Source organism: Salvia splendens, chromosome 8 (assembly GCF_004379255.2).
Source record: "Salvia splendens isolate huo1 chromosome 8, SspV2, whole genome shotgun sequence".
In the NCBI taxonomy this organism is placed as follows: domain Eukaryota; kingdom Viridiplantae; phylum Streptophyta; class Magnoliopsida; order Lamiales; family Lamiaceae; genus Salvia; species Salvia splendens.
The window spans coordinates 15,398,756-15,425,220 of record NC_056039.1 but is presented as its reverse complement, the minus strand read 5'-3'; the positions used below and the strand labels follow the sequence as shown (position 1 = coordinate 15,425,220).

General features: G+C 37.7%; 2 protein-coding genes and 1 pseudogene across 2 annotated transcripts; 1 reads left to right on the top strand and 2 right to left on the bottom strand.

Moving 5' to 3' along the window:
* Positions 1-4,101: 4,101 nt before the first annotated feature.
* Positions 4,102-8,116, bottom strand: LOC121743334 (annotated as a pseudogene).
* Positions 8,117-15,403: 7,287 nt separating this feature from the next.
* LOC121742933 (protein mago nashi homolog) lies at positions 15,404-17,652 on the bottom strand. The gene is made up of 3 exons (XM_042136079.1): positions 17,398-17,652; positions 17,125-17,301; positions 15,404-15,703 (listed from the first exon to the last, which is right to left on the bottom strand). The coding sequence occupies exons 1-3, from the start codon at positions 17,614-17,616 to the stop codon at positions 15,644-15,646; spliced, it is 456 nt and encodes a 151-aa protein (XP_041992013.1). The 5' UTR covers positions 17,617-17,652; the 3' UTR covers positions 15,404-15,643.
* A 5,632-nt stretch (positions 17,653-23,284) lies between these two features.
* On the top strand, positions 23,285-25,969 carry LOC121745824. Its single transcript, XM_042139772.1, has 2 exons — positions 23,285-23,542; positions 25,809-25,969. The coding sequence occupies exons 1-2, from the start codon at positions 23,302-23,304 to the stop codon at positions 25,967-25,969; spliced, it is 402 nt and encodes a 133-aa protein (XP_041995706.1). The 5' UTR covers positions 23,285-23,301.
* The last annotated feature ends 496 nt before the right edge of the window (positions 25,970-26,465 follow it).

Below are 26,465 nucleotides of genomic sequence, written 5' to 3'. Positions count from 1 at the left end.
ACAAACAACCATGGAGGACGATTCTCAAAGAACTGTTGGAATCGTGTTTTGTCAAATGACTTTAACTAATAATAAATATTAAAAGACATTTAATTTTGTAAAATTAAATGCAATAGCGTCGATCTACGTTCTGAGTAGATGACCGTAGCATATTCATTTTCTCAAATCCGATTCCCGGTGAGTGAGAAATAATATATTAAAGTTAGCCACAATAAAACTAGAAATGAGCTATGAGAAAAACTAAGAGATTAATTAACTGAGTGTTAATTATCCCACATCGGGATGATAAATTTCTTTGATGAAGTATTTAATAAGATGAATTATTATTTGTAATAATTATCGTGGAATAAGATGGGTGACAGAGCCCATGCGCGCGCGCGCACGCCCGTCGCCGCCCGCCCGCGAGCCGCGCACCGTGACCCGTTTGCCTTGACAATTGGTCTTTGGGTGGTCTTCTGGCGGTTCTTTGGAGTTGGTCGTTGAGCGTGGTTCAAGCCCCGCTTGTTCCTTTTAGACCACCTCAAACTCCACGCTATACCCGACGGACCCCGACTTCATGGTGGTCCCGGTCCACGTCATGTCCCCGCTAGACCCCGACGCATAACGGGAGACAAAAGGTCTCCGACGGTCCATGGTGTATCCCGTCATGTAGTGGGTCCAGATGCATCGTGTCTCTTCAGCTCCCAATGGCTAGTGCACCAGTCAGTAACCCCCGGCGGTTACGGTCAATGGCCTTGATGACAGACATTATGTATGTTGACTCCAGCAACCCCTGCGGGTGAACTTGGCCTATAAATAGACATGCATCCATTGCATTCAACATACAACAAACTCAAGCATTCTTGTATACACGCTTTCTCCCTCTCTGCATAATCTTCCCGTCGAAGCTCTGCCTCCGCCTTACTCTCGTTCACCGGAGCTCTGATACTAGCGGTGCTGCTACTTCATAGACGAAGTCGTTTTATCTTTGGGAACGACACGTCAATCTGAGAGCACTACCGAGGCGTATCTCGTCTTGCGAAAAGAGGACTCCTCGACTCGGCTTACATCTTTACGGTTTATTGTTTCGAATTCTTATTTGTAATTTCAATTCAGTTTATTTCTGTTTAATTTCTTCATTCTTCATTGGATTGTAGTACACTCAGTTAGTGTATCTTTGTATCACAGCCAATTTTTCAACCAACAAGAACAACCATATTCTTATATTAATTCTTGTATATCAGTGTTTGATTGGCGGCCTAGTCGTGGTTGGATGAATTAGGCTTTTTGAGCTTGTCGCTTTTCAATAGGTTGATTTTTGCCATGATGTGAGCGGGAGATCATCGAGAGCTGCTTGAAGAAGTACATTCATGGACGAATCGAAAGCCCATTGCAACTGTAGAAGTACATTCATGGACGAAGAACTATGGTGAGAATAGTTTGATAGCTAGGGATGAGAAGACGGACTGCACTGATTTTGTACAACTGTAGAAGGAATCATTCGTAGAAAACCTAATAGAATTGCTTGTTTAAGATTATTGAATCGCTGCCGAATTGTCAGAGAAGAAGCCGGAAGTTGATAAATGAGAGTGGGAAGTGGAAGGGGTTAGAGCATCCGCAGCAGTGGCGAAAGTCGCCACCGCCGTCCGCGCCGTTGGCAAGGCGAAGGACCGCCGCTGCTGCAGCCGCGCCGCTGGCACGGCGCTGCTCGATGTATCGAGCACGTCCGTGCCAGCGGACGCACACGTGTCGCGCTCCCATTCGTCAACGGCATAGCCGTTGTGTTTAAACTTTTTTTATTTTTTTTATTAAAAAAACCGATAAAAAATAAAAAAAAAAATTTCACTTCCCCAAAAAAATATATCCGTTTATAACCGTTTTTTACACCTTTTTAATTTTTTTTTCATTTTTTTTACCCCAAAAATACACACTTTCATCTATAAATACCCTCAATTTCACCCCAAAAATTCACATCAAACTACACAACTCTCATCATCATTCTCCAATATCCATTCTCATCTCCATTCTCTCATATCCATTTTCATCTTCATTCTCTCATACCCTACAACATCACTATGTCCGGCCAAGACGATAACCCTTCGGGCTCCCACGGTTGGAACCCCGAATGGTTCGGTTCACAACCGTTTCCTAGTCCGGAAACGGAATATTCGGCCCCTCCTCAAACCCAAGATTCGGCCGTTCCGGGTGGCTACCGTCCATACCCAATCGACGACCAAGGTGCCTCCGAAGGGCGCTACGGGTGGACACCGGAGCCTAGGCATCGATTCCCTTCCCAAATGCCGATTCCTCCATCTCGCGCCGGTGTCCGCACACCGTACTCACCGGCGGAGATGGAAAGATTGTTCAAGGCGTACTTGGAAATCTCCGAAGATGCGGTGGTTGGAACGAACCAATCCGGCGATCACTTTTGGTGGCGCGTCTCTAGCCGGTACAATGCAAACCGGCCGCCCGGAACGATCGAGCGCAACGAGAGTATGGTGCGCAACTGCATCAGCCGAGCCAACGAAGAAATTGGCAAGTTCAACGGCTATTTCATCCAGGAGTCCCGGAATACCGGGAGCGGCCGAAGCGAGGTCGACATCATCACCGCCGCGCTGAGCACCTACCAATCCATGAACGGTAAGTCGTTCAAATATCTTAACGTTTGGCAGGAGACGCGGACGCACCCGAAGTATAAGGGAGGCATAACATCCTCCTCTAGCGGCTCCTCCAAACGATCAAGGTCGGTAGCCCTATCCGACTCCGGCTCGGAAGAAGTGGCTAGCCAACTCGCCGGAGCTAACTTGGGTAGCCCCGACGCCGGACCGAGCGGTTCCCAACGCCGCCCCCAAGGAAGGAAGAAGGCGGCGGCCAACCGTCGTCGCGGCTCGACTCCCGAAGCCGCTCCCGCTCCCTATGTGCCACCTCCACCCCCCGAACAACTCGCTGTGGATGCTCTTAAGCCAACTCAATATGGCCGATAGGTCATCTATGACCCCCATGCAACTTGAAACACACGAGACCATGATAAAAGGTCTCGAAAAACAATTGGGGTTGTTGCCGCCGGATGAGTAGTCTTCCTCGGGTAATATTAGCCAATAATTATGTAATTTTTAATTTTTAATTTTTAGGGTTTTAATTATGTCTTTTTTATTTTATTTGTATTTTGTAATATTTATTGTGATTTTTTAATGAATTTTAGTATTATGGAAATGTTTATGTTTAATTGAATATTAAATTAATTGTGCTCGTCCTTGCGGAAGAGCACAATTGTGGGTGTTGTGCTCTTGCCAGAGAGCAGGCATGAATAGTACCGCCCGGGCCCACAACCGTGCCGCTGGCAAGAGCACGGTTGTGGATGCTCTTAATCGCTACCCTAAGGAGTTGTTTTGTACAGTATATAAATATATGTGCATTTCCATTGGTGGAAAGTTATCTACACCTCATTACTCATATACATCAATTTATTTACATCCTATACCACTATGGCCTACCATTACAACTCAGTACACATTAATAATAATATGGGTGATCTCATTATTCACTAATACTGTATTAATTTTACCAATTGTGCATTAATTTATGTTTCTTTCAATTGCTCATATTTTTATGGGTTAGAAGGAGTATTATTAGTGAGGAACGGATCTCACCTTAATAGAAAACTCATCAGAACTAGCTCTAGAGTTTCCCCTAACTTTTATTCTTAATCTATTCAAAGCTTACCAATACCATCAAAATTAATACCGTAAATTCATAAGGAAACATTGTCGGCTATTGGGGTTTTTAAATTTTCTATTTTAGTTAATAAGTAGCATATATTTTATGTCCCATAAATTTATTCTCTTATAAACTTATTTTCAGGTCGGGGACGGGTACCCGCAATGTCGGGTACAGGACATCCGACACGGTTATCGGGGTAATCCCGGTATGTTGTGGGGCGGGAATTAGGACAACAAATTTAACTATTATTGGGACGGTCTACGTTATTAGTGGTGTGTTTTTATTTGAAACTTTCCTAATTTATACTTTGTCTAATTTTGGAGAAATTCTCAAAATGAAAAAACTAGGGTATTTTTTGGTGATGTCTATCTTTTCATTAAACATGATTAACTGATGACACAATAACCAAACATATTACCAATCTCATAATTAATTGCGTCTTTCATCACATGAACTTATACAACAAATACACCGCAGTTGGTAGTTGACACAGTGTTCACACTTTTTTTTAAGAACAAAAAAAAAGCACAGGACACGAATTATTAACCACTAGGACCTTGAAACAATACACTATTTCCATCTTTCGCACCTCAGCCATAGCAACGAATTGGATCGTTGCAGCCTTTCTCAGATGATTGCCTGAATCCAAATCGGCCGCCCTTTGCAAGGTATTGCTGGTGATACTCTTCCGCTCTGTAAAACTTCTTGCCAGGCAATATCTCACTCACTATCTTCCTGTTCAGAAGCTTTTGTTGCCTGTCCCTCGATTCCAACGCTGCTTTCTCTTGTTCCGGTGTGTAGAAGTAAATCCCAGATCTGTATTGAGTTCCTACGTCGTTCCCCTGAGTTTTGACACCATAACGTAACAAAATCAATCATTTTCAAACCATCGAGGGTGTGTTTGGATTGAATAATTCGAGAATGGATTAGGAATTCACAGTTATAATTTGCTCATCTTATTTGGCAAATAAAACCATGGATTCAAATTGAGTTTTAGTAAGGCAAACAAACAAACACTACACAACAACAAATGCAATGCACACTGTGTGCACCGAATTACACCCGTTGCACAAATTGTACACGGACACACATGTACACACAATAACACATCGCACAGAACAGAACATATGCAAATACGCATAGACCATCACGATATACACAATACACGTACACACATTGCAAACCCTATGCACATAGGGCATATACACTATGCACTACACACACAAAAGATTGTCGAATTGTATAATCATGTTATGCTCATATTTAACTATTAATTACTGTTAAATAGAGTCCTTATCCTTTCGTATTGAAATGAACATCATCATGTTTTTTATCATGTCAAAAAACAATTACATAAAAGGACAATTCTAAACATTAACCCTACACTATTTTTGGTGCATCAGGGAACGCATAGATGTTTAAAGCATTAACTCATCTATGTATGAAACTCTATGACCAAAAATGAGATTTTGGTCATACAACTCTATGAGTTATCTACCCTACCAAACATACCCTTAGGGGTACAGATTGACTATTCTAAAATATAATGGGCTTGTCTAAAATGTACACTAATAGATTAGGCTTGTTGGGCTAGGACTAGAATCTATTTTAGACTGAAAATTAGGGCTCGCCCCAGACGCCCGCCACCCAGCCAGCGCCCCTTGAATCTCGATCGCCTCAGCCACCTTGGAACGATTCAAGCCTACACCTGAGAGCCCTGCGCCCTGGGCATGGACTGTGGAACTTAATTAAACTGGACAATGCGACCAACAAGACGAAACTGAACTCCTGGAATATCAAATGGAAAATAAATACAAACGTAACACCACCTCTGAAGAGGGCCACACCTCTTCATAGGGCCTTAACAACTACTTGTTGGACTCAACTATTATTTTCAACGCCCTTTCCAACCTCCAGGGAACATTTTATATAGACTCCAAAATCTAATGACAATAGGATTCCTAAAGATAAACATGACCCAATTTTAAATAAAAGATAAATTCTAACCAACTACCACTAAGATAGATATATCAAAAAGATAAATATGCCACAACTCCTTTAGATTTGATCGATATCAATTCCTCCCATTCCGAAAACAGTCTTGTCCTGAAGGCTGGAGTCAGGATCGTCCTTGAAGGGTCATACTCAATGCTTACCAGCATGAGCCAATATATAGCACCACAAAATAACTAAAGAGGGATGAACAAAACCACGTGCAAGCCAAATGGATCTGTAAACCCATAGTTGCAAGCCGTGCGAAGATCCAAAAAACTTGTATGGTATGCTTTGGAGAAAAACATTGCACCGGAAGGGGCATGGATTGTGACGGCTACGGTGGAACAGCAGTCAGTTGTAGTAGGGGCAGAGGCTGGGATTGTGTGGGCGGATCATCGGGGCAGGATGAAAGCATGTACGATGTAGTGGAGGACTTAGGATTTGTAAAGGTAGGGTGAGCTGATGGCATAGACACGGGAGGCAACGACATAGCAGGCTTAATGGACAAAAAGGTGATACTCTTCGGTTAGATTCAGCCGAAGAGGCAGATACGGTCTGGTTGGCTGGTGGATTGAACGGCGGTAAAGATGATGAGGGACTTGAAGGAAACTGAGGAGCTGTTGGAAGCAGGGGCGTGGCCTCGGGCTGGGTAGGAGCAGGGGTTCTATTCACTGTGCTATAGCTCGAAGGCTGCCTTAAATACCTGCATCTCCAAGCACAATTCTCTGCATCGGTGCTATCGAGGACTCAACAGCCTTCTCTAAGTCAAGGTTTGTAACCATCGTTCTTCACACACCAAATTGTTAGTTAAAAGGCGGACTGTTGGAAATTGATTGAGAGGAACAGAGAATGCGAATAACAAAACTAAACTGAACTACTTGAGTAATCCTTATATTATTTTTAAGTCAAGCCAGTAAATACATGGATGCAGGGTTTCATTAGCATTCAATCAGTTTCTTATTTTCCATGGCTATGTTTCCTAGGTTATATTAATTCAGAAATATAATTTAGACTACAGCAGATACGGTGTTGCCTCTTCGGGGGAGAATTCGTTTATGTACTTTTGATTATTTATTTTTGTTCTTTTCATCATCTCAATCATCTTTCACTCTATGAGGAACTCAAAGTTCATTTGGATAAAAAGGAAAATATTTTTATTTTATGGTTGACATGCAATTTATGATGATAGACACTTGTGATGTTCAATTTCATAATAGTACTAAAGATTGATGCATACAAGTCAAGTATGAGTATGACACTAAACGTTACAGTTGTGATATTTCTTTAATACTTGCATATGACTTAAACTGAGAATAGCAATTTATATACGTCAAACTGTACCATAAAGCTTATTTCTTAGGTACAACGCCATATAAGGATTAACATTTGAGGAACCAAACACGTTTTTGGTGATTTAGATAGAATAATTGGCTTGAATCATCATTATGGCCTATTTTTGCATACGTTTCATGGAAGTTCTGGGACTACGACAGAATATGGATGGAGAAGTGACAGCCAGAGTACCGAACATTTAAACAAGATCACCCACACACACCTAAACATCACCTGCACAGCTCTCTCCCTCTTGTTGATTTATGGAGCCTGAAATTACCGAACACAGGCCACTCTCCTAACCCCCCTTATAGGCCCGTTGTATTAGAGTTGGATTAGGTTTAAATTGTTAACATAAATGGAAATCATGTAATTGGATTTGTACCTGACAAACTATAGTGAGAAATCCCTAACTTGGCACACCCCTAGAGACATGACTATCCGCTTGATTAACACAAACACGAACACAAACTAAACTCAAATTCAATTCCACATAACGACATGAAGAATTCGAACTCAATTCCACATAAACGAAATGAAGAATTCAAATTCAATTCCACATAAACACAATTCAGCAACTAAACGGAGAAGAAATTGAAAAGGCACCTGGCGATTGGGAGTAGTGGGATCATGCCTGGCCCAAAAAACATCAAGCAGCGTATCGTAGCTGCAGTCCTTGGGGTCGTACTGAACCCTGACGACCTCAGAGTGATTGGTGGTGCCGGAGCATATATCCTCGTAGGTCGGATTGTGCAAATAGCCCTGCGTGTAGCCGACCTCGGTCTTGGTGACACCTGGCACCCTCTGATAGGCGAGCTCTGGCCCCCAAAAGCAGCCCAATCCGAACTGGGCGAACAGCTGGCCAGGAGCGGGGATGTCGTCGTCGGCGCCCTGCGCGATGGGGGAGGAATCGGCGGAGGAGGAGCGGAGGCCGAAGCTGAGCTTGTTGAGCCAGCTCATTGTGAGGGGAGAGGGTTTGGAGGTGCGGAATTTGGGAAGGGTTTGGGATAGGGGAAGGAGAAAGGGGGTTTGAAGAGGGAGGAGAGTGGGGGTGTGGTGTGGCTATGCTCATGGTCGTTTTGAGCAGCATTGTGATGGCGTGTTGTTGTACGATAGAAATGCTTGTTTAGTAGAATACTCAACTTTTGTAGACAAAGCTCTTTTTTATATATTTGTATTTTTTTCTACTAAATTACTAGTTTTTTTTTACTCGTTCCGTCCCCAAAAAGTATAAATTATTTCTTTATTAGTCCGTCTTTAAAAGTACTCCCTCCGTTCTACATGTTGAGAAAACCGGGTAATTTTCTCTCAAATAGTGAAATGAACCGATTCAGTAATTTTAGAGTTAACCCAATGGGGTCTACTCGATAAAATTACTTCTCCAAATAAATTCTTTGGAATGACTGGCGAGAACACTGTCCCTCTTAAATACCAGATTCCTAACAGAATTTATCAGTCGGTGTATTTATCACAATATAAAAACACCCAAAAGAACCGTACAAAACACTACTACCAAACCCGCAAATAATATTGAATACAATATCCCAACAGAGAATAAAGCCAGAAATAAATGCGGAACAAAATAAATAATAAAGAAAGAACACACCCGAAACTTTGATAACGGAGTTCGGCCAAATTGCCTACCTCTCCGAGCACCCTCTGCAGAGCCCGCTTATATATAGACGGAAAAGAGAATACAAATTTGGGATGGATTACAAAATGGGGGGTGAGCTCCTTTTATAGGAAGCCACACCCCCAAACTATCTACTCCCCACCGATGTGGGATGGCAAATATTTTGCCAAAATTTCAACAAATCTCCACCTTGACAAAATATCAAATCCCACCGAACACAAATCTTCTCCATCCAAACAAACGACTCGCGGTGCTTTCATATTGGCGCAGTCAAGCGCCAGCTCCAAATCGCAGAATATTAACCAAGTTCAAACAATGTTCAAACTTGGCTCTCGTCACCACCTTGGTCAACATATCTGCAGGATTCTCCAAAGTTGGAACCCTTCTGATGACAATTTCCTCTTCTTCGAGAATTTCCCGCACAAAATGATAGCGAACATCAATGTGCTTCGTCCTTACATGAAAGACCTGATTCTTTGCTAAATGAATAGCACTCTGGCTGTCAGAATATACTTCAAGTTGTTTCTGACCAACACCTAATTCTTTCAGCAACCCATGAAGCCAAATTGCCTCCTTCACAGCTTCAGTAATGGCCATGTACTCTGCCTCTGTCGTAGACAAAGCTACCGTTGACTGCAAGGTAGACTTCCAACTAACTGTCGCACTCGTTAAAGTGAACAAATAGCCCGTAGTAGATCTTCGCTTATCCAAATCACCTGCATAGTCGGAATCACAATATCCAACTGCAAAATGACCAAGTGATTTATCCTGCTCAAACAACAAACCAATATCTACAGTACCTTTGATATACCGCAGAATCCATTTCACAGATTGCCAATGACCCTTTCCTGGATCATGCATGTATCTGCTCACAGTACCAACGGCCTGTGAAATGTCTGGTCTTGTACACACCATTGCATACATCAAGCTTCCAACTGCGTTAGCATAGGGAACCTTCGCCATATATTCTCGCTCATCTTCCGTATTTGGAGATAACTGAGAACTAAGTTTCAAATGAGGAGCAAGTGGAGTACTTACAGGTTTGGAATCATCATTTATACCAAAACGCTGTAGTACTTTGGTCAAATACTGCTTCTGTGTCAGCCAAAGCTTGCCTCCTTCTCTATCTCTTGTTATCTCCATGCCGAGAATCTTCTTGGCTTCCCCCAAATCCTTCATCTCGAACTCTTTACTCAACTGAGCCTTCAATCTGTCAATTTCAACTTGGCTCTTTGATGCTATCAGCATATCATCAACGTATAAAAGTAGGTAGATGTAGGAACCATCTTGAAGTCTGCGCAAATACACACAGTGGTCGTATTTGCTTCTTGTGTACATTTGATCCTTCATAAACTTGTCAAACCGTTTGTACCACTGTCTTGAAGACTGCTTCAATCCGTACAACGATTTGTTCAACTTGCAAACCCAATTTTCTTTACCAGCAACCTTGAATCCCTCCGGTTGGGTCATATAGATTTCCTCCTTCAGATCACCGTGTAAAAACGCGGTCTTCACATCAAGTTGAGCTAGCTCCAAATTCAACTGCGCTACTAAAGCCAACAAAATTCTAATTGAGGAATCTTTAACAACAGGAGAAAATACCTCATTGTAATCAATTCCCTCCTTCTGGGCGTAGCCTTTAGCTACCAATCTTGCTTTGTAGCGAACATCATCTTTGTCAGGAAATCCCTCTTTCTTTGCAAAAACCCATTTACATCCAATTGTCTTCTTGCCTTTCGGCAATGGCATCAGCTTCCACGTCTTGTTCTTATGAAGAGATTGCATCTCTTCTTCCAAAGCACCTTTCCAACCATCGCTTTCTGAACTTTCAATAGCTTTCGAAAAGATACATGGAACATCATCAACAACTGGAAGCGCATATGCTACCATATCCGCAAATCGAGCAGGTTTCTTATTTTCCTGCCTCGTTCGCCTAACTGCAATTGGCTCTGATTGCTGCGAAGGTTCTTGGGGTGGAACCTCTTCATCATCTGACTCTTCTTCTTCCTTAGGAGAGTCATTTGTGGTGTTCGTAGTTGGGATCACAACTGCTTCTTCGAACTCCACCTGCTTCGGTGTATACTCCACCTGCTGCGAAGTATCACTACTATTTGGATTTACCTTATTCAACATGGAAGATTCATCAAAGGTAACATCCCTACTTAAAATCGTCTTCTTAGACTCCAAACACCATAACCGATATCCTTTAACACCAGCACTGAAACCCATAAACAAAGCCTTCTTTGCACGTGGATCCAATTTTGACTCAGTCACATGATAATATGCAATAGAACCAAAAATACGCAAAGAATCATAATCAGTTGCAGGTTTACCGGACCATACCTCTAAAGGAGTCTTGCCATCAATGGCAGAACATGGCAAACGATTGACAATGTGTTGAGCGTATGTGATGGCCTCAGCCCAAAATTTTCTGTCTAGCCCAGCATTAGACAGCATACAACAAACTTTCTCCACTAGTGTTCGATTCATACGCTCTCTGACACTCCATTCTGCTGTGGTGCATTACTCACTGTAAAGTGCCAAACTATGCCACACTCCTGGCATACATCTTGGAAAGGGTCACTCTTGTATTCTCCACCGTTGTCAGATCGGAGAACCTTGATCTTCCTCACCATCTGATTTTCAACTTGAGCTTTCCATTTCAGAAAAATCCCAAGGACTTCATTTTTGCTCTTCATAGTGTACACCCAAACTCTCCTGGAAAAATCATCAACAAAAGTGACAAAATAGTGTCTACCTCCAAGTGACGGAGTCTTGGCAGGTCCCCACACATCTGAGTGCACGTAATCCAGAATTTCCTTCGTATTATGGATTGCAGTGCCAAATTTCACTCTTCGTTGTTTTCCCAGAATACAATGCTCGCAAAACTCTAATTTGCAAGACTTCGTACATTTCAATAATCCTTGCTTGGCGAGAATTTGCAATGATCTCTCACCAGCATGTCCCAATCGCAAATGCCAAAGCTTCGTCGCCTCTGCATCCTTCTTATTACTCGAAGTTGCAGTTGCTACTGTCCCAACAACTGTACTACCTTGATAGTAATACAAATTGTTCTTCCTCACACATTTCAGCATCACCAATGCTCCTGAAGTTGCTTTAAGAATTCCATCTCGCATCATCCCAACTATGCCTTTGGATTCTAAGGCCCCCAATGAGATGAGATTCTTCTTCAACTGGGGCACGTACCGCACATCCTTCAAAATTCTGGTGGATCCATCCTGATTCCGTAGCTTGATTAAGCCTATCCCGGATGTCTTACATGGACTGTCATTCCCCATGTAAACAAGTCCGCCATTGAGTTCTTCGAAATTAAAGAACCACTCCCTGATGGGACACATATGATAGGTGCAACCTGAAACCAATATCCACTCGTCTGGATGCGATGTTGAAGGTGAAACCGTCAAAGAACAATCTGACTCCGCATCATTTTTGCATTCAACAACATTTGCATCTTGCGAAGCCTTTTCTTTTTTCTTCAACTTTGGGCAGTCTTTCTTCCAATGTCCTTTCTCATAACAGAAAGCACACTCATCTTTGGCAACTCGCCTTTTCGATTTGGACCTTCATCTTCTTTCCTTTGATCGGCCTTGTTGACGACCTCTTGCCACTAATGCTTCATCTGTAACTGTTTTGCCTTTCATTTTATCTGCCTTTCGCAATTCATGACTATACAAAGCAGAACATACAGTATCTAAAGACACATTCTCTTTACCGTGGAGTAATGTGGTCTCCAGATGTTCAAATTCATCAGGTAGAGACGACAACAACATCAATGCCAGATCCTCATCCTCAAATTTCACATCTAAATTTAGCAGGTCTGCTACTAATTGGTTAAACAAAGTAATGTGTTCATTCATAGTGGTACCTGGTCGGTATTCAAATCGGAACAACCTTTTCTTCATAAGGAGCTTATTCTGACCACTCTTCTTTAGAAATTTGTCCTCCAGTGTCTTCCACAATCTATGTGCAGAAGTCTCATACTTGACAGCATACTTTTGCTCCCTGGACAGACACGACCGAATTGTTCCACAAGCTAACCGATTTATGGTACTCCAATCTTTATCATCTATATCTTCTGGTTTCTTTTCTTCAATGGCAATGTCAAGACCCTGCTGGAAAAGAGAGTCTAGAACCTCCCCCTGCTACATACCAAAATGGTCAGTACCGTCAAATGTCTCCACCGTCAATTTCATATTTGACAGTGGAAACCTCGACCACGATGACGAAGAACTAGCCTTGTTTTCTTGATCATTACCCGCCATTACAGACTCAAAATAAAGTATTCAATATTACAAACAAACAGAACCAAGGACGAACCTTTGGCTCTGATACCACTTGTTGAGAAAACCGGGTAATTTTCTCTCAAATAGTGAAATGAACCGATTCAGTAATTTCAGAGTTAACCCAATGGGGTCTACTCGATAAAATTACTTCTCCAAATAAATTCTTTGGAAGGACTGGCGAGGACACTGTCCCTCTTAAATACCAGATTCCTAACAAAATTTATCAGTCGGTGTATTTATCACAATATAAAAACACCCAAAAGAACCGTACAAAACACTACTACCAAACCCGCAAATAATATTGAATACAATATCCCAACAGAGAATAAAGCCAGAAATAAATGCGGAACAAAATAAATAATAAAGAAAGAACACACCCGAAACTTTGATAACGGAGTTCGGCCAAATTGCCTACGTCTCCGAGCACCCTCTGCAGAGCCCGCTTATATATAGACGGAAAAGAGAATACAAATTTGGGATGTATTACAAAATGGGGGGTGAGCTCCTTTTATAGGAAGCCACACCCCCAAACTATCTACTCCCCACCGATGTGGGATGGCAAATATTTTGCCAAAATTTCAACACTACAGTAGTAGAATCATTTTATTTTCTGCACTCGTTTTGAAAAAATAATACAGTACTAATAAATAGTTAACGTGAAGAGAGAGAAAATAATGTAGAGAAAAGTCTTATCTACAATATTCTCCCTATAATTTTACTTTTTCTCCACTTTAACTAGTTATAATATTTTTTTCAAAACGAGTGCGCAAAATAAAATAACTCTACTACTATTGAATGGAGGGAATATAAACTTTCAAATTTTAAAATAATTAAACAATACATTACTCATACATATTATTTTATTTACAACTTTTACTACTACACCAATAATGATAAGGAGCCTCCTCTCTATAAACACTATTTCATTTATGTTACATAATTCACCATCCATTTGAAACATTATTCTTAAACTCCATGCTAAAAAAATGCCTTAATTAATAATGAATGTAGGAAATACTTCATTAATTTTATATATTATGAATTATACATTTGAGGGATGGAAAGAATATTTAAAAAAAAAACTCACGTTGGAACGAATGAAAATTAGAACTCCATATAAACAAAGAAAGGAAAAAAAATATAGAGTTGAATTTAAAGTTATGTTCATTCTTGTGTTTAGAGGAGAAGAAACTACATTTAACTGCAAACGTGGACATAATAAGATCCAGCAATTTCTATATCCCTATCCAAATTAATAAAAGTAGGTGGCATTAACAATCTAAGATTTTCAGGTGACTCTTCAAAGCTTCAAAACTCGGGTAATCCTCTCTTCGTATTGTTTTCACAAATACAATCTCATTGTTTTTTCATATTTTTTTAATTTTAAATAAAAATAAGTTATTTTATAGCATAGATGTTTTGTTAGTTAGGAATAATAGTATTATATAGAGGTTAAATTTATAAGTTATTAGTAATGATACTTAATTAGTCATATAAATAAATATCTATTAAAACAAAGAAATTATCAAAAATTAAATATAAATGAAAACAAAATTAGATTTAAAAAGAGCATGTTAGTGTGTACTGAATTAATACATAATTCTGGAAGAGGGAGACGAGGAGCGTTCACAAGCCTCCACACAAAGAAAGTGCATTTTGACCATTTAGCTATTGATAAATTTCATTTGTAATAGTGTCAATATAGCATTATGGAGGACAAGACTATTTTTATGGAATAGAAGGAGTATCGACAAAGAAATGAGTAATAAAATACGGGAATAAGTCACATGAAAGAGGCAAAAAAGAAGCACGCAGGATGGCGGCAAGCGCAAAAAGGAGTGTGCATCAACAATCATCTTAGACAACAACTGCATAGTCCGCTGCTTTTAGTGGTAACAACTACTACATCGCACGAACAAGGTTTGCACGAGGACAACTTACAAATACATGTAGCTACAAACAACCCATGCTTTACACAATTTACAAGCAGCTCAGCTCGCTTTTTATGATATATCCTAACAATCTCTCACTTATACTTAAAAAAACTTATTTTCAAGTACACACTTCTACGAAACTCTCCAACTTTTAAAGTACACACTTCAGAGATGAAATGCCCGTTGAATAGTCCCCAGCGTTTCGAATCACAAAATTACATAGCAAATATCAAGATTCAAAACGATTACCAAATCAAATAAAAGTTGCTTGAATCGTCTACAACTCCTGAAAGGAAAAGCCTACGAGGCAGAAATTCTGTTGACTCATGAAAGGAAAAGCCTGCAAAGCAGAAACACTATGCTTGTGCCTGCTGCTGTAAATATGACCCAATATCACGTTTATAATACTTCCTCCGTCCGCGAATAGGGGTAACAAATTATCACAATTATAACACCAGAGGGTTTTAATTCATTTATAATCATGTCACTTGCATATTGGGAGGATAAATTGCAAAATGATTTCCATAAATCAATCATTAGTAACATGATATAATCATGTCACTCACTTCATACATCCAAAACAAGTCTAATGATAAAGGTGAAATTAGGAATATTAGTTGGAATAGACACCACCAAATACAGCACACTAAAATTCTACATAACTTTCCTCTAACTTTTGAGAACTGGAAAATAATCACTCAAGAGAGTTAAGAGCTCGAAGCAAACAGCAATTTCTTGGCTGGTCTTCATATGGGCTTGATCTTAAAATGTAGTGAGATAAGTGAGAAGACGAAACATTTAAGATCCTGCAATAGAAGAAAGACAACAAACGGAACATCAATAAATGAATCCAGAATCTAGAAAAAATGAGAAAAGCAAAACCCATTAATTTTTTTATACTGCAGATGACAAAAGTGACAAACAGAATCATTAAGAGCAATATTTCATTGGAGTAGTTAATTGATACTCCCTCCGTCTTTCACTAAATGTTTCATTTTTGCCATCATAACATGTCCCATGTCACTTTAACTATATTTAGTCAACATCACATTCCACTAACACATTTCACGCACATTTTGTTACAAAACTAATCAAGCTTCTCGTGGGCCCGTTCTATCAAGTAACAACTCAACTGTAAGCAAGCTACTTATGAGCCTATTACGAAGCAAGTACATGTCTGGTTGTCTAAGCTCAATAGTACATGCCATTCTTCAAATCGTTATTTTCATTTAGCATGTTTCCAGCATATTCTATTAACTAGATTATAATAAACATTAATTAATGAGAACAGATGTTTAATGTTTACAAAGTCTTATGATATAAATCAGATTTCATTTAGATGTATGACTATAGTTCATGTAATTGTTTTAAAATGTAGTAATGTTTTAGGACGTAACTTTAGAAATAATTTAGATATAGAACAATGATGTAATAGGTTAATTCAAAATAAATATGTAGTGTTCAGTTAGTAAGTGTATTGCAATATGATAACAGATATAACTATAAGAATAAAAATTAACATAAATGAGATTCCACAAAATAAAAGTAAGATCCTAAGATTGATGACACTAAATGAGCATTAGTCCCAAAAAAACAAAATGATAGTAAAACAACCTCAAGCTAAGCTAAACTAAATGATACCAGCATAGTTAATTAGTTTTTGAAACACATGCAAGCTCATGTCCTCTCTAAGTGAATGGCTAAGTACCAATGCATTGACGCTAATGGTTACAATTGTCTCATGACTCCATCTACTGAACATATGAAGGTAAAACTACAAGCATTACTAGATATCATATATCCTGTAGAGCTTCCTATTTCATATGCTTCTAAATCCTAACAACACAACACTGATAATCCAAACTCTTGTGCATCAATCTTAACCATATATATATTATCACAAGCTAACCCACAACATATCCAATACAATATAAATTACATATATCTACAGCACCGGGTATCACAGGTCCAAATTTCCCCCACCACAAGTTCCTGAATCACAAAATACGATACCGGTCCAAAGTCCAAACAAGACTAGACTGTACTTGAATGAACATATGGCTATCTACAAACCTCCACAAGTTTATTGTCAACCATTTCCCACCTATATTCCATTAGTTGATAGAAACGCAATCCTTTTCAATAAATTATCCTAAAATGTCCCTATGAAGCATCTTCTCAGGTTCAACTAAGACTTTACAAACGAAAAATGTACAAGAGATAATACCTGAACAAGATAGTAAAAGATCCTCAAACCCTCGGGATCCTTGCTAGTCTGAACGTCCATCAGAGATCCAATCTTCGATGTAGTGAAAGAGATATGCTCATTCCCCATCACAATTTCCAGCTCCTGCCTTCCCACGCGGTCAGGCTCCGGCCAATTGTTGTCGTCTTCCTTCATTATCTGCAACAGGAAATAATCCCCAATTAACTCCCCAACCAAAAACCCTAGCAGCGTGTAAAAAAAATTGGAGAAGAAATAATCAGAAATACGCGCCACCTCGGAATCGGCAACGATGCGGCGGCACTCCTTGAGCACCGCGGGGGTGAGGAAGATCTCCTTGCGAATCATGGTATCGTTCTTGTAGTTGGAGTTGTTGGCATAGCGAAGCTTGCCGTCGGGGCGGAACTCGAATTCGAGGAACTCGTGGCCGAATTTTCCTTTGTGCCCGACGTAGTAGCGCAGGTAGAACTCGCCGTCGTCGACGCCGTCGGCCATTGCAGCTGCTTCGAGAAAGGGGAGGGTTTTTCCGGATGTGAGACGTGCTGAATGGTAATTTTGAGTTTTATGTTAAAGATAAGCGGGCTTAACATTGGGCCGGGAGGCCCAGGACATAACACTTCTAGCTAGGGTGGAGTTTGTGGGCCGGCAGGCTAGTTCCCAACATTGCTTCATGGCTACTCGAATAATATTATTCTCAATCACTACAGTAAAATAATAATATTAATTGTCCATAAAATTACAAGTAATACGAGCTTCCACTTATTTTTAGCGCTTAAGATAGTAATATCTGTTAAATAATTTAAGTTTATTATCTGATTTTAAATTAACATATTTACCCAAAAGTGAAATAGTTCAAGAACGTTATTTATTATTCATGTAACAAATTTCAATTGGTCAGATTTTACTCTAAATAAGAAAATATCTTCTGAACACCTCTTGAAGATATTATCAAACTGGTCTCTCCCGAGACACGATTCAGTGCAATAAAAATCCTATCGTAGCTAGACATTAATCACCAATGCCCAAGATATCAGAATAGTTGGGTTCGAAAAACTTGCACCTTTTTATAAATCAAAGCAGTGCATAATAAATGTCGTATGCTCAATGTTATATAACAAGATTGTGAAATATAATAGTCGAGACCTCATCTTTTAGGAAATAGCCAGAAAAGACGTATCTCCCTGTTAGATCTATTCAGTGTTATACCAAACAAGTGTAGTTAGTTTCCTAAGGAAATGAAACTTTTGAACAATCACTTCAACCTTTACTGTTACATAGCCAAAGTTTATCGCCACAGTTTATCTAGATCATGAAATAATGTTTTATTTCTGCTAGGTACCGACTGAGTCATCTACTGTGTGACTTGTTCTACTACCCAGTCTACAATACAAAAGCCTAAGTCTCGTTAGCTTTTTAGACGTTAAATACTAATAAAGCATATCTAAAATTAGAGTGAACTACGCAAATGGTCTCTGAACTATGTGTTTTGCACGCAAATGGTACCTAAACTTTAAAAATATCGTGGGTAGTCTCCGAACTAAGGTATAATCACATTTTTTATACTTTTCACTATTCATCATAATTTTGCACCAAAAATACCTTCAAGGCGTGAAGGGTATATTTGGACTTTCATATCTATGTACTAGATTTAATATTTTCTTTATCTTTCTCTCTAGTACTAACTATGCTATTTTCTTATAGTTTGAATAACTAAAATGATACTCCCTCCGTCCAAGAAAAATAGGGCTATTCCATATTTTATCCATCGTTTTGGAAAAATGATAATAAATAGTTAAAGTGGATAGAAAGAAAAGTAAGAGAGAGAATAATATAGAGAAGTCTCTTGTCTATATTATTCTCTCTCTTACTTTTCTTTCTCTTCACTTTAACTATTTATTATCATTTTTCCAAAACGAGGGATAAAAATTGAACATCCCTATTTTTCATGGACAGAGAGAGTATTATTCACTTCACTTTTTCAATCACTTTATGTCATATCTTATTTCTCTCTTTCTCTAAAAATTTTAGGAAGTAAAAAATTAAAATAAAAGAATACACTATGAAATTCTTAAATATGGAATAAAATTTAATTATCAAAATAAATTTTAGCTAAATTTAATTTGATTCTAGTTCAATAATTTTTTTAATATTAAATATTATGATTAATGAAAATTAAGAATTTAGTTTTAATGAAAAAAAAAATAATTTTTAATATTAAAAAAATAATCAAATCACAATCAAAATGAAATTTTGCTACAAATTATTTTTATAATTAAATTCATAATTTTAATTTTTATAATAAATATATTTAAGAATTTCATACTATTTTAATTTTAATTTTTTACTTCCTAAAATTTTTAGAGAAAGAAGATATGACATAAAGTGATTGAAAAAGTGAAGTGAATAATATCATTTTAGGTACTCAAACTATAAGAAAATATCATATTTAGTACAAGAGAGAAAGATAAAGAAAATATTAAATCTAGTACGTAGATATGAAAGTCCAAAAATGTCATGCATGCCTTGGGGGCATTTTTGGTGCAAAATTGTGAAGAATAGTGAAAAAATATTAAAAATGTGATTATACCTTAGTTCAGGGACTACCCACAATATTTTTAAAGTTTAGGTACCGTTTACATGCAAAACGAATAGTTTAAGGACCATTTGCGTAGTTCACTCCTAAAATTAACAAGCAAAAAAAAATACTACAAAGTTACTTTTTTTGATAATGGATAAAATTACTCCTCCTGCACCTTAAAAATATAAATTATCATTTTATTTCGTCTCAAATAGTTATGAACTTTATATTTCAGGAAACATTTTTCTTTCTCTTTCTAATAAGTGAGACTATCTTTAACTAACAATATTTCAATCACTTTCCTTTTTATTATTCTCTTACTTAATCAATTATACATTAAAATTTGTATTCCTTCAAAGTCATATTTTTAAGGTAAGAAGGGAGTATAACATTCCATATAAATCCCTTCTCGAATCGCACACAATTTTCAGAGACGTCGTCTCACCACACCGACAAATTCAAACCTCAACCATTTATAAAATGTTTGTTATATATCTTTGTTAGACAAAAAAGTCATCACGAAAGAAAGAAGAGAATTATGTAAAATATTTGAAAAAGTAAGTAAAAAAATGTTTAAAATGACCAAAAACGTGATTACCTTCTATTTCCAGTTTCTATTGGCGTTAATAAAATTTACTAGGGATCGCGAATATGCAAATGTAATTGTCCACGAACATTTTATATAGTTCGTGATAATTTTTTCATTCTATAGAGACCTGTGTAATAATATATTTTTTTAATTAGAGGATCTAAAATGTGTAAACCTCATTTCCCATTAATCAAATTTGTAGTTCTTTCCTTTTAAAAATATTTTATAATTGAAAGAATATAATTCTAACAGAATTAAGGCGGTGCGACGTCAAAGCTATGCCACATTATTCAATATAATCCTGAATTAAATCATGGAAATTATACAATATTTTTTAGTCCTAAATTAAATCATGGAAATTATACAATATTTTTTAGGGGCGTGGGGTGTGATCTGTTGCTAACTTTTCTTAAGAGCATCCGCATCGGTGCTCGCACCGCTGCGCTCTCACCGTTGGCACGGTGCTGCTTGATGCATCGAGCTCGTCCGTGCTGCTGAGTAGGCGACGTGGCGCGTTTCTATTCGCCAACGGATTTTCCGTTGGAATATTTAAAAAAATACCGAAAATAATAACTAAAATTAAAAAAATATATTTTCACATTCTAAAAAATATAGCCGTTTTTTTACCATTTTTTTGGAATTTTTTTGATTTTTTTATAATTTTTAAAAACCCCAAAATCATCTATAAATACACACATTCATCATCCATTTTTCACATCAAATTTATCTTTCATTCATCCTTTTTCATACAACTCATCTACATCTTCATCTACATCTTCCTCTTTCCCTCAAACCCTCTCTAAAAATGGATTTCACCAATATCATGGCTGAAGCGGAGCGCGAAGAACAAGAATACTATGAACAATATCGTGCCACCTATGAAGCCTATGTCGCCGCCACCACCCCCGCCCCTCCTCCTCAACCAACTAGATCAATTCGCCGCTACATACCTCGTGACCGGGAGGGAGCCAACGAAAGGCTCGTTGCCGACTATTTTTCCGACCAGCCGCGGTTTCCGGAAGATTACTTCTGGCGCCGTTTTCGCATGTCAAAACGGTTGTTTATGCGTATTGTCAACACATTGTCCGTCCGTGTTGAATACTTTCAATCACGTAGTGACGCAACCGGTCGGCAGAGTCTCTCGACGTTGCAGAAGTGTACTTGTGCCATCCGACAACTTGCTACTGGGCAAATGGCTGACCTCTTCGACGAGTATTTGCATGTGAGTGAGTCAACTGGAATCCTATGCATCAAAAATTTCTGCAACTGCATTCGTTCTGCTTTCGGAGAGGAATTCATTCGGGCATCCACCACCGAAGATTGTCAACGGCTGCTTCATCTTCACTAAACAGTCCACGGTTTTCCAGTATGCTTGGCAACATTGACTGCATGCATTGGAAGTGGAAGAATTGCCCGACTGCTTGGAGGGGGTAATACTTAAGCGGCCACAAAGGCAGAGGCCCAACGCTTATCCTTGAAGCGGTCGCCGACTACCGCCTATGGATTTGGCATGCATATTTCTGTGTTGCCGGATCCAACAACGACTTGAACGTGCTATATTCTTTACCACTCTTCAATGATGTTTTGAATGGTGTAGCACCGGTGATCGACTTCACCGTCAACGGAAATGCATACCACATGGGTTACTATCTCGCCGATGGTATCTACCCAAGGTGGTCTATTTTCGTGAAGACGTTCAACAATCCGTAAGACCGGAGACGGGTTCTTTTTGCATAGCATCAAGAGTCTGCTAGGAAAGACGTCGAAAGAGCTTTTGGGGTCCTCCAAGCCCTATTCAACATTGTGAAGGTCACGTCTCGGCTGTGGTACGTTAAGAATATCGCCGACATCATGTACACGTGTATTATCTTGCACACATGATTATAGCTGACGAAGGACCGAGGGCGGCTAACTTTTACGATGAGGATGAAGCCGGAAGCTTAACCATGAGGTCTCCCCCACTCTGAGGTGTGCATACGACGGTGGGCGAGAGCATCGAAACAAGACACACAATGCGCGATACCAGAACCCACACTGAGCTACAAGAAGACCTAATCAAACACATTTGGGCGAAATTCGGCCACGGGTAGTGGGTTTTTTTAATTTTATGAATTTAATTATGTAATTTTTAATTTTTAGGATTTTAATTATATAATTTTTTATTTTTATGATTTTAATTATGTAATTTTTTATTTTTTAGTAATTTGTAATGGTATCGGATATTTTTAATGCATTTTAATATTGTGGAAATATTTTTAGTAATTGAAGTATTTAAATTAAATAATAGAATGGTGGGACCCTTGAGCATGTCCTTGTGGAAGAGCATTGATGTTGGTGTTGTGCTATTGGGGAAGAGCAGAGAGTAAAAAAGTAATAAAAGTGGGTCCGGGCCCATATCCGTGCTCTTGCCAAAGAGCACGGATGTGTATGCTCTAAGTTGCTAACTTGCTAACTCATCAACATAATGTATTAAAAATGTAAACACGATGATAATGAAATGTCAACATAAATTTAAGTTGATAATTTAATACATTGTGTTGACATTTTTAATACACTACGTTGATGAATTAACAAGTTAGCAATTTAAGAAAAAGTTAGCATTATAACGCACCGCATAGTTTTTAATATAATACTCCATAATTTTAGAAAAATAAATTAGTATATGAATTTACCTCGTACATATATAGTAATTGTATGTACTACACTATAATAATGTTCCCGTATTATTCTCCATAGGATTTCAATAAACACCAAAAGAATCATACCAAAATTCAAAATCTATATTTGGACCCGATTTCAATGTCAAAACCACACAAACCCCGTAAGATTCATAGTCCTTTTGCCTTTTCCACAACAAAGTCGTTATAAAATTGTTTTGTGCAATTCTATAGAGATTGCTATATTTTACAAGCATATAATTTTCAAAGCAAGAAATCTCTCCAATAAATTTTTAATTTAATTGATCTTTAGTTTGTAGCTCGTGTGTGTAGAAAAGATGTATCGATCGGCAAGTATGAATAGGTTTTCGGACGACCATTACAGCTATTATGGCTCGTCGTCGCCATCTGCGAAAGTCCCGACGGCCCTGAGGGCGTTGTCGGACGATAGTGGCAACGAGCTGCCAATGTACGAGCCGCTATCGGATGCTGCTAAGAAGGAAAGGTCAAGAGCCAAGTTTGCGGAGAAGGCCGTTCATGCCATCCCTTTAGTGCTTCTTTTCTGCGCTTTCATTCTGTGGATGTTTTCTAATCCGGGTTATTCATTCTACATCCCTACTAATTTACTATATTTATTCCTTCTTTAATTGGTAGATGAACACATTTAAAGTGCATTTAATGGTCAATCTAGTGTTTTATATGTTGAATAACTTTTTTGTGTGGTCCGCTTAATGGGAAAGGGTCCGTTGAATTAAGGCTGAAAAATTATGTTTTATTATCATGGAAAATTGAGTGATAATAATATGTGCAACACTATATCGATCTTAAATTACGTGGCCTTGGAATTATAGAAAAAGTTAAAGGATAATTTTAGAATTTTCTATTATAGTGTGACTTTATATAACAAACAAAACATGTGATATTAAGGACTATATATAACATACCATCAATTCAAACAACACAAATAGAAATGGAAAACCAAGAAAAACATTTCTACAAAATAATTATGTACTTATCTAAATAAAAGATAAACTTCTATTCAGATACACCCTAAATGTATAACTTGCTAATATTAATATGACTTGTAATATTGGAACCCAATTTCGTCTTGAAAGATTGAATGCGAGTACATTTGTTAGAAAAGAATAACACTATTGTAAAATTAGCTTTTGGTGGTAGACGTTAGCTTTAGTTGACTGTAAATTTAGATTCGACCAACTAATTGAATAACGTATGCAAGTTTAAGCAATACTCTATTGTTATATTTATGTATTGCATTGCAAAGGCACCTAAAGATCCAAGTTAGGACTATAATTTAACACTATTAACCCAATTTATTATATGGTCGTCTTTTACTACCATATGTTCTGTTTTCGTTTCATATATACAAAGATAAAATGATACTATCAACAAATGAAGATAAGAAGGTACTCCCCCATCCTCAAAGAATATGCACTATGGCACGAGTTTTAATATAAAATTGGTAAAGTGAGAGAGATGTAGAAAGAAAAAATAATTAAAGTAAATGGGTCCCACCTTATTAGAGAGAACAAACTTTTAAAAATTCGAAAGTGCATATTCTTGTAGGACGAACTAAAAAGGAAATAGTGCATATTCTTGTGGGACAGAGGGAATAGTATTTATTAGTTAAATAAATACTTGGAGGACGATACATGTTTTAATGTTAAATTGGTAAAGTATGAAAGAGAAAGAAAGAAAAAAGTGATTGGAGTATTGTTAGTGGATAATGAGGCTCCCTCAGATAAAGAGAAAATATTACCAAAAATAAAAGTGAACCAATTTTGTGGGACGGACCAAAATTTAAAAAGAAGACTATTTTAGATGAACACCAAACATTTTTTGGTCATTCTCCATACCCAAAGGCATGAATCAATCATCTGACCATTTGATTAAAGATGAATGAGTCTCATGCCACTCAACCACACTCATTAGGTCATATTTTCGAAGATATATATCTTTACTATAAGATATATATTTTGGACATATTGAGGAAAAGAAACTTAAGTTGAATGTTACCGTGAAAAGAATTTGGTGATACTTTCTTTCATAATCATACCAAACAACTACTATTAACCATGAAAATTGTTTTTAGAACGATCAGTTTATTATTAACATGTGAAAAAAAAATAAAAGTAATAGACATCATTTTCATCCTTCTTCTTTAGAACTTACAAATGATGATATAAGTGAATTGGTGAAATGAGAGCTTCATAAATGAAAATGTTAATCTGGAAGCTATCAACATTCTATGAACAAAAAGCTCAATTTCGATAACATAGGAAATTTAAAATAAAAAAAGAAGGGAAATATTTTAATCCAAATTTTTTGTGTCTTAGACACATCTTCCACTTAGATATGTTTTTTTGGTAATTTATTATTTTGAGTGTATTATGAAGTTAAACAACATGAGTTTACAGGATTGTATTAAGATGATAATCACTTTTAAAATGACAATGACAATGACAATGTACAACCAATATGAACCTTTAGATTTATGAGCAGATTTAAACTTAGGCTTGTTTGTCAATGTATCATAGATTGCTTGATTATCTTTATTTTGTATCACATATTGCTTGGAACCATATGCTGAGTTGCTTGCCTATATCTCGCAGATTGCTTCCCTATGTATCGCAGATTGTTTGCCTAGGCTGTCATTTTAACTATGATGTCACGATAGTGCTCTAATTTCGTATCTTATATTGCTTGGAACCATGTGCCTAATTGCGTGCCTATGTATCACATATTACTTGCATATGTATTGCAGATTACATGTTACTTGTTGTCAAGTGGTGTCACCTTAACGTAACCCTGAATTTATATCTAGTTATTTATTGATTTGCAGATATCAACTTAAGAGAAAGTATAATTGCAGAAGAAATAAAAGCAATGGCAAATAAAGGTGAGTTAAGCAGCGATGATACAGGACATTTACCTCTACACCTTGTCGATTTGCCGGGTACAATAAGAGATACCAATACTATTTTCTCACGAAATAGACCATGAAAAAAACTCTCATTTCGAGAAATCAATGAGCATTTATTCGAAGGTTTTATAAAAATTAGGCATAGTGTTGTCGTGTGATCAGCTTTATTCTTTATATTAGTTTCAAAATTTGGGGATGTACTTTTATCAAGATTATACCATTTATGTACACGAAAACTACATATCATTTTGGATCAGTATGGAGTCAATTATATAAATTCCTAAAAACCACTAACACCATTTTAAGGTGATGGATCCACTATTGTGTTGCGTGTTTAGTTATTGAAATTTTATTTTCTCAGTATGTTTGTGTTGGAAATAACGTACGCTATACAAAAGAATCAAATGTAGGAGATCAAACAAAATTATAATTATAAAATCGAAAATAAATAAATTATTGTCCTCTTCAAATCGTGTTGAGTATCTCTTTGTCACCAAGACGAGATACACCCCAACTAATGCTTACGGATTACCCAAAATATGAAATGACTTATCTTCTATTCTGTAGAATGTTGTG

Coding starts and splice junctions, on each gene's coding strand:
- LOC121742933 (XM_042136079.1), bottom strand. CDS start 17,616: ATGGCCGACGGCGTCGACGACGGCGAGTTCTACCTGCGCTACTACGTC. Junction 17,302..17,397: donor GCATCGTTGCCGATTCCGAG/GTGGCGCGTATT, acceptor TTCCTGTTGCAG/ATAATGAAGGAAGACGACAA. Junction 15,704..17,124: donor TCTTTTACTATCTTGTTCAG/GTATTATCTCTT, acceptor CTTCTATTGCAG/GATCTTAAATGTTTCGTCTT.
- LOC121745824 (XM_042139772.1), top strand. CDS start 23,302: ATGAATAGGTTTTCGGACGACCATTACAGCTATTATGGCTCGTCGTCG. Junction 23,543..25,808: donor GTGGATGTTTTCTAATCCGG/GTTATTCATTCT, acceptor ATTGATTTGCAG/ATATCAACTTAAGAGAAAGT.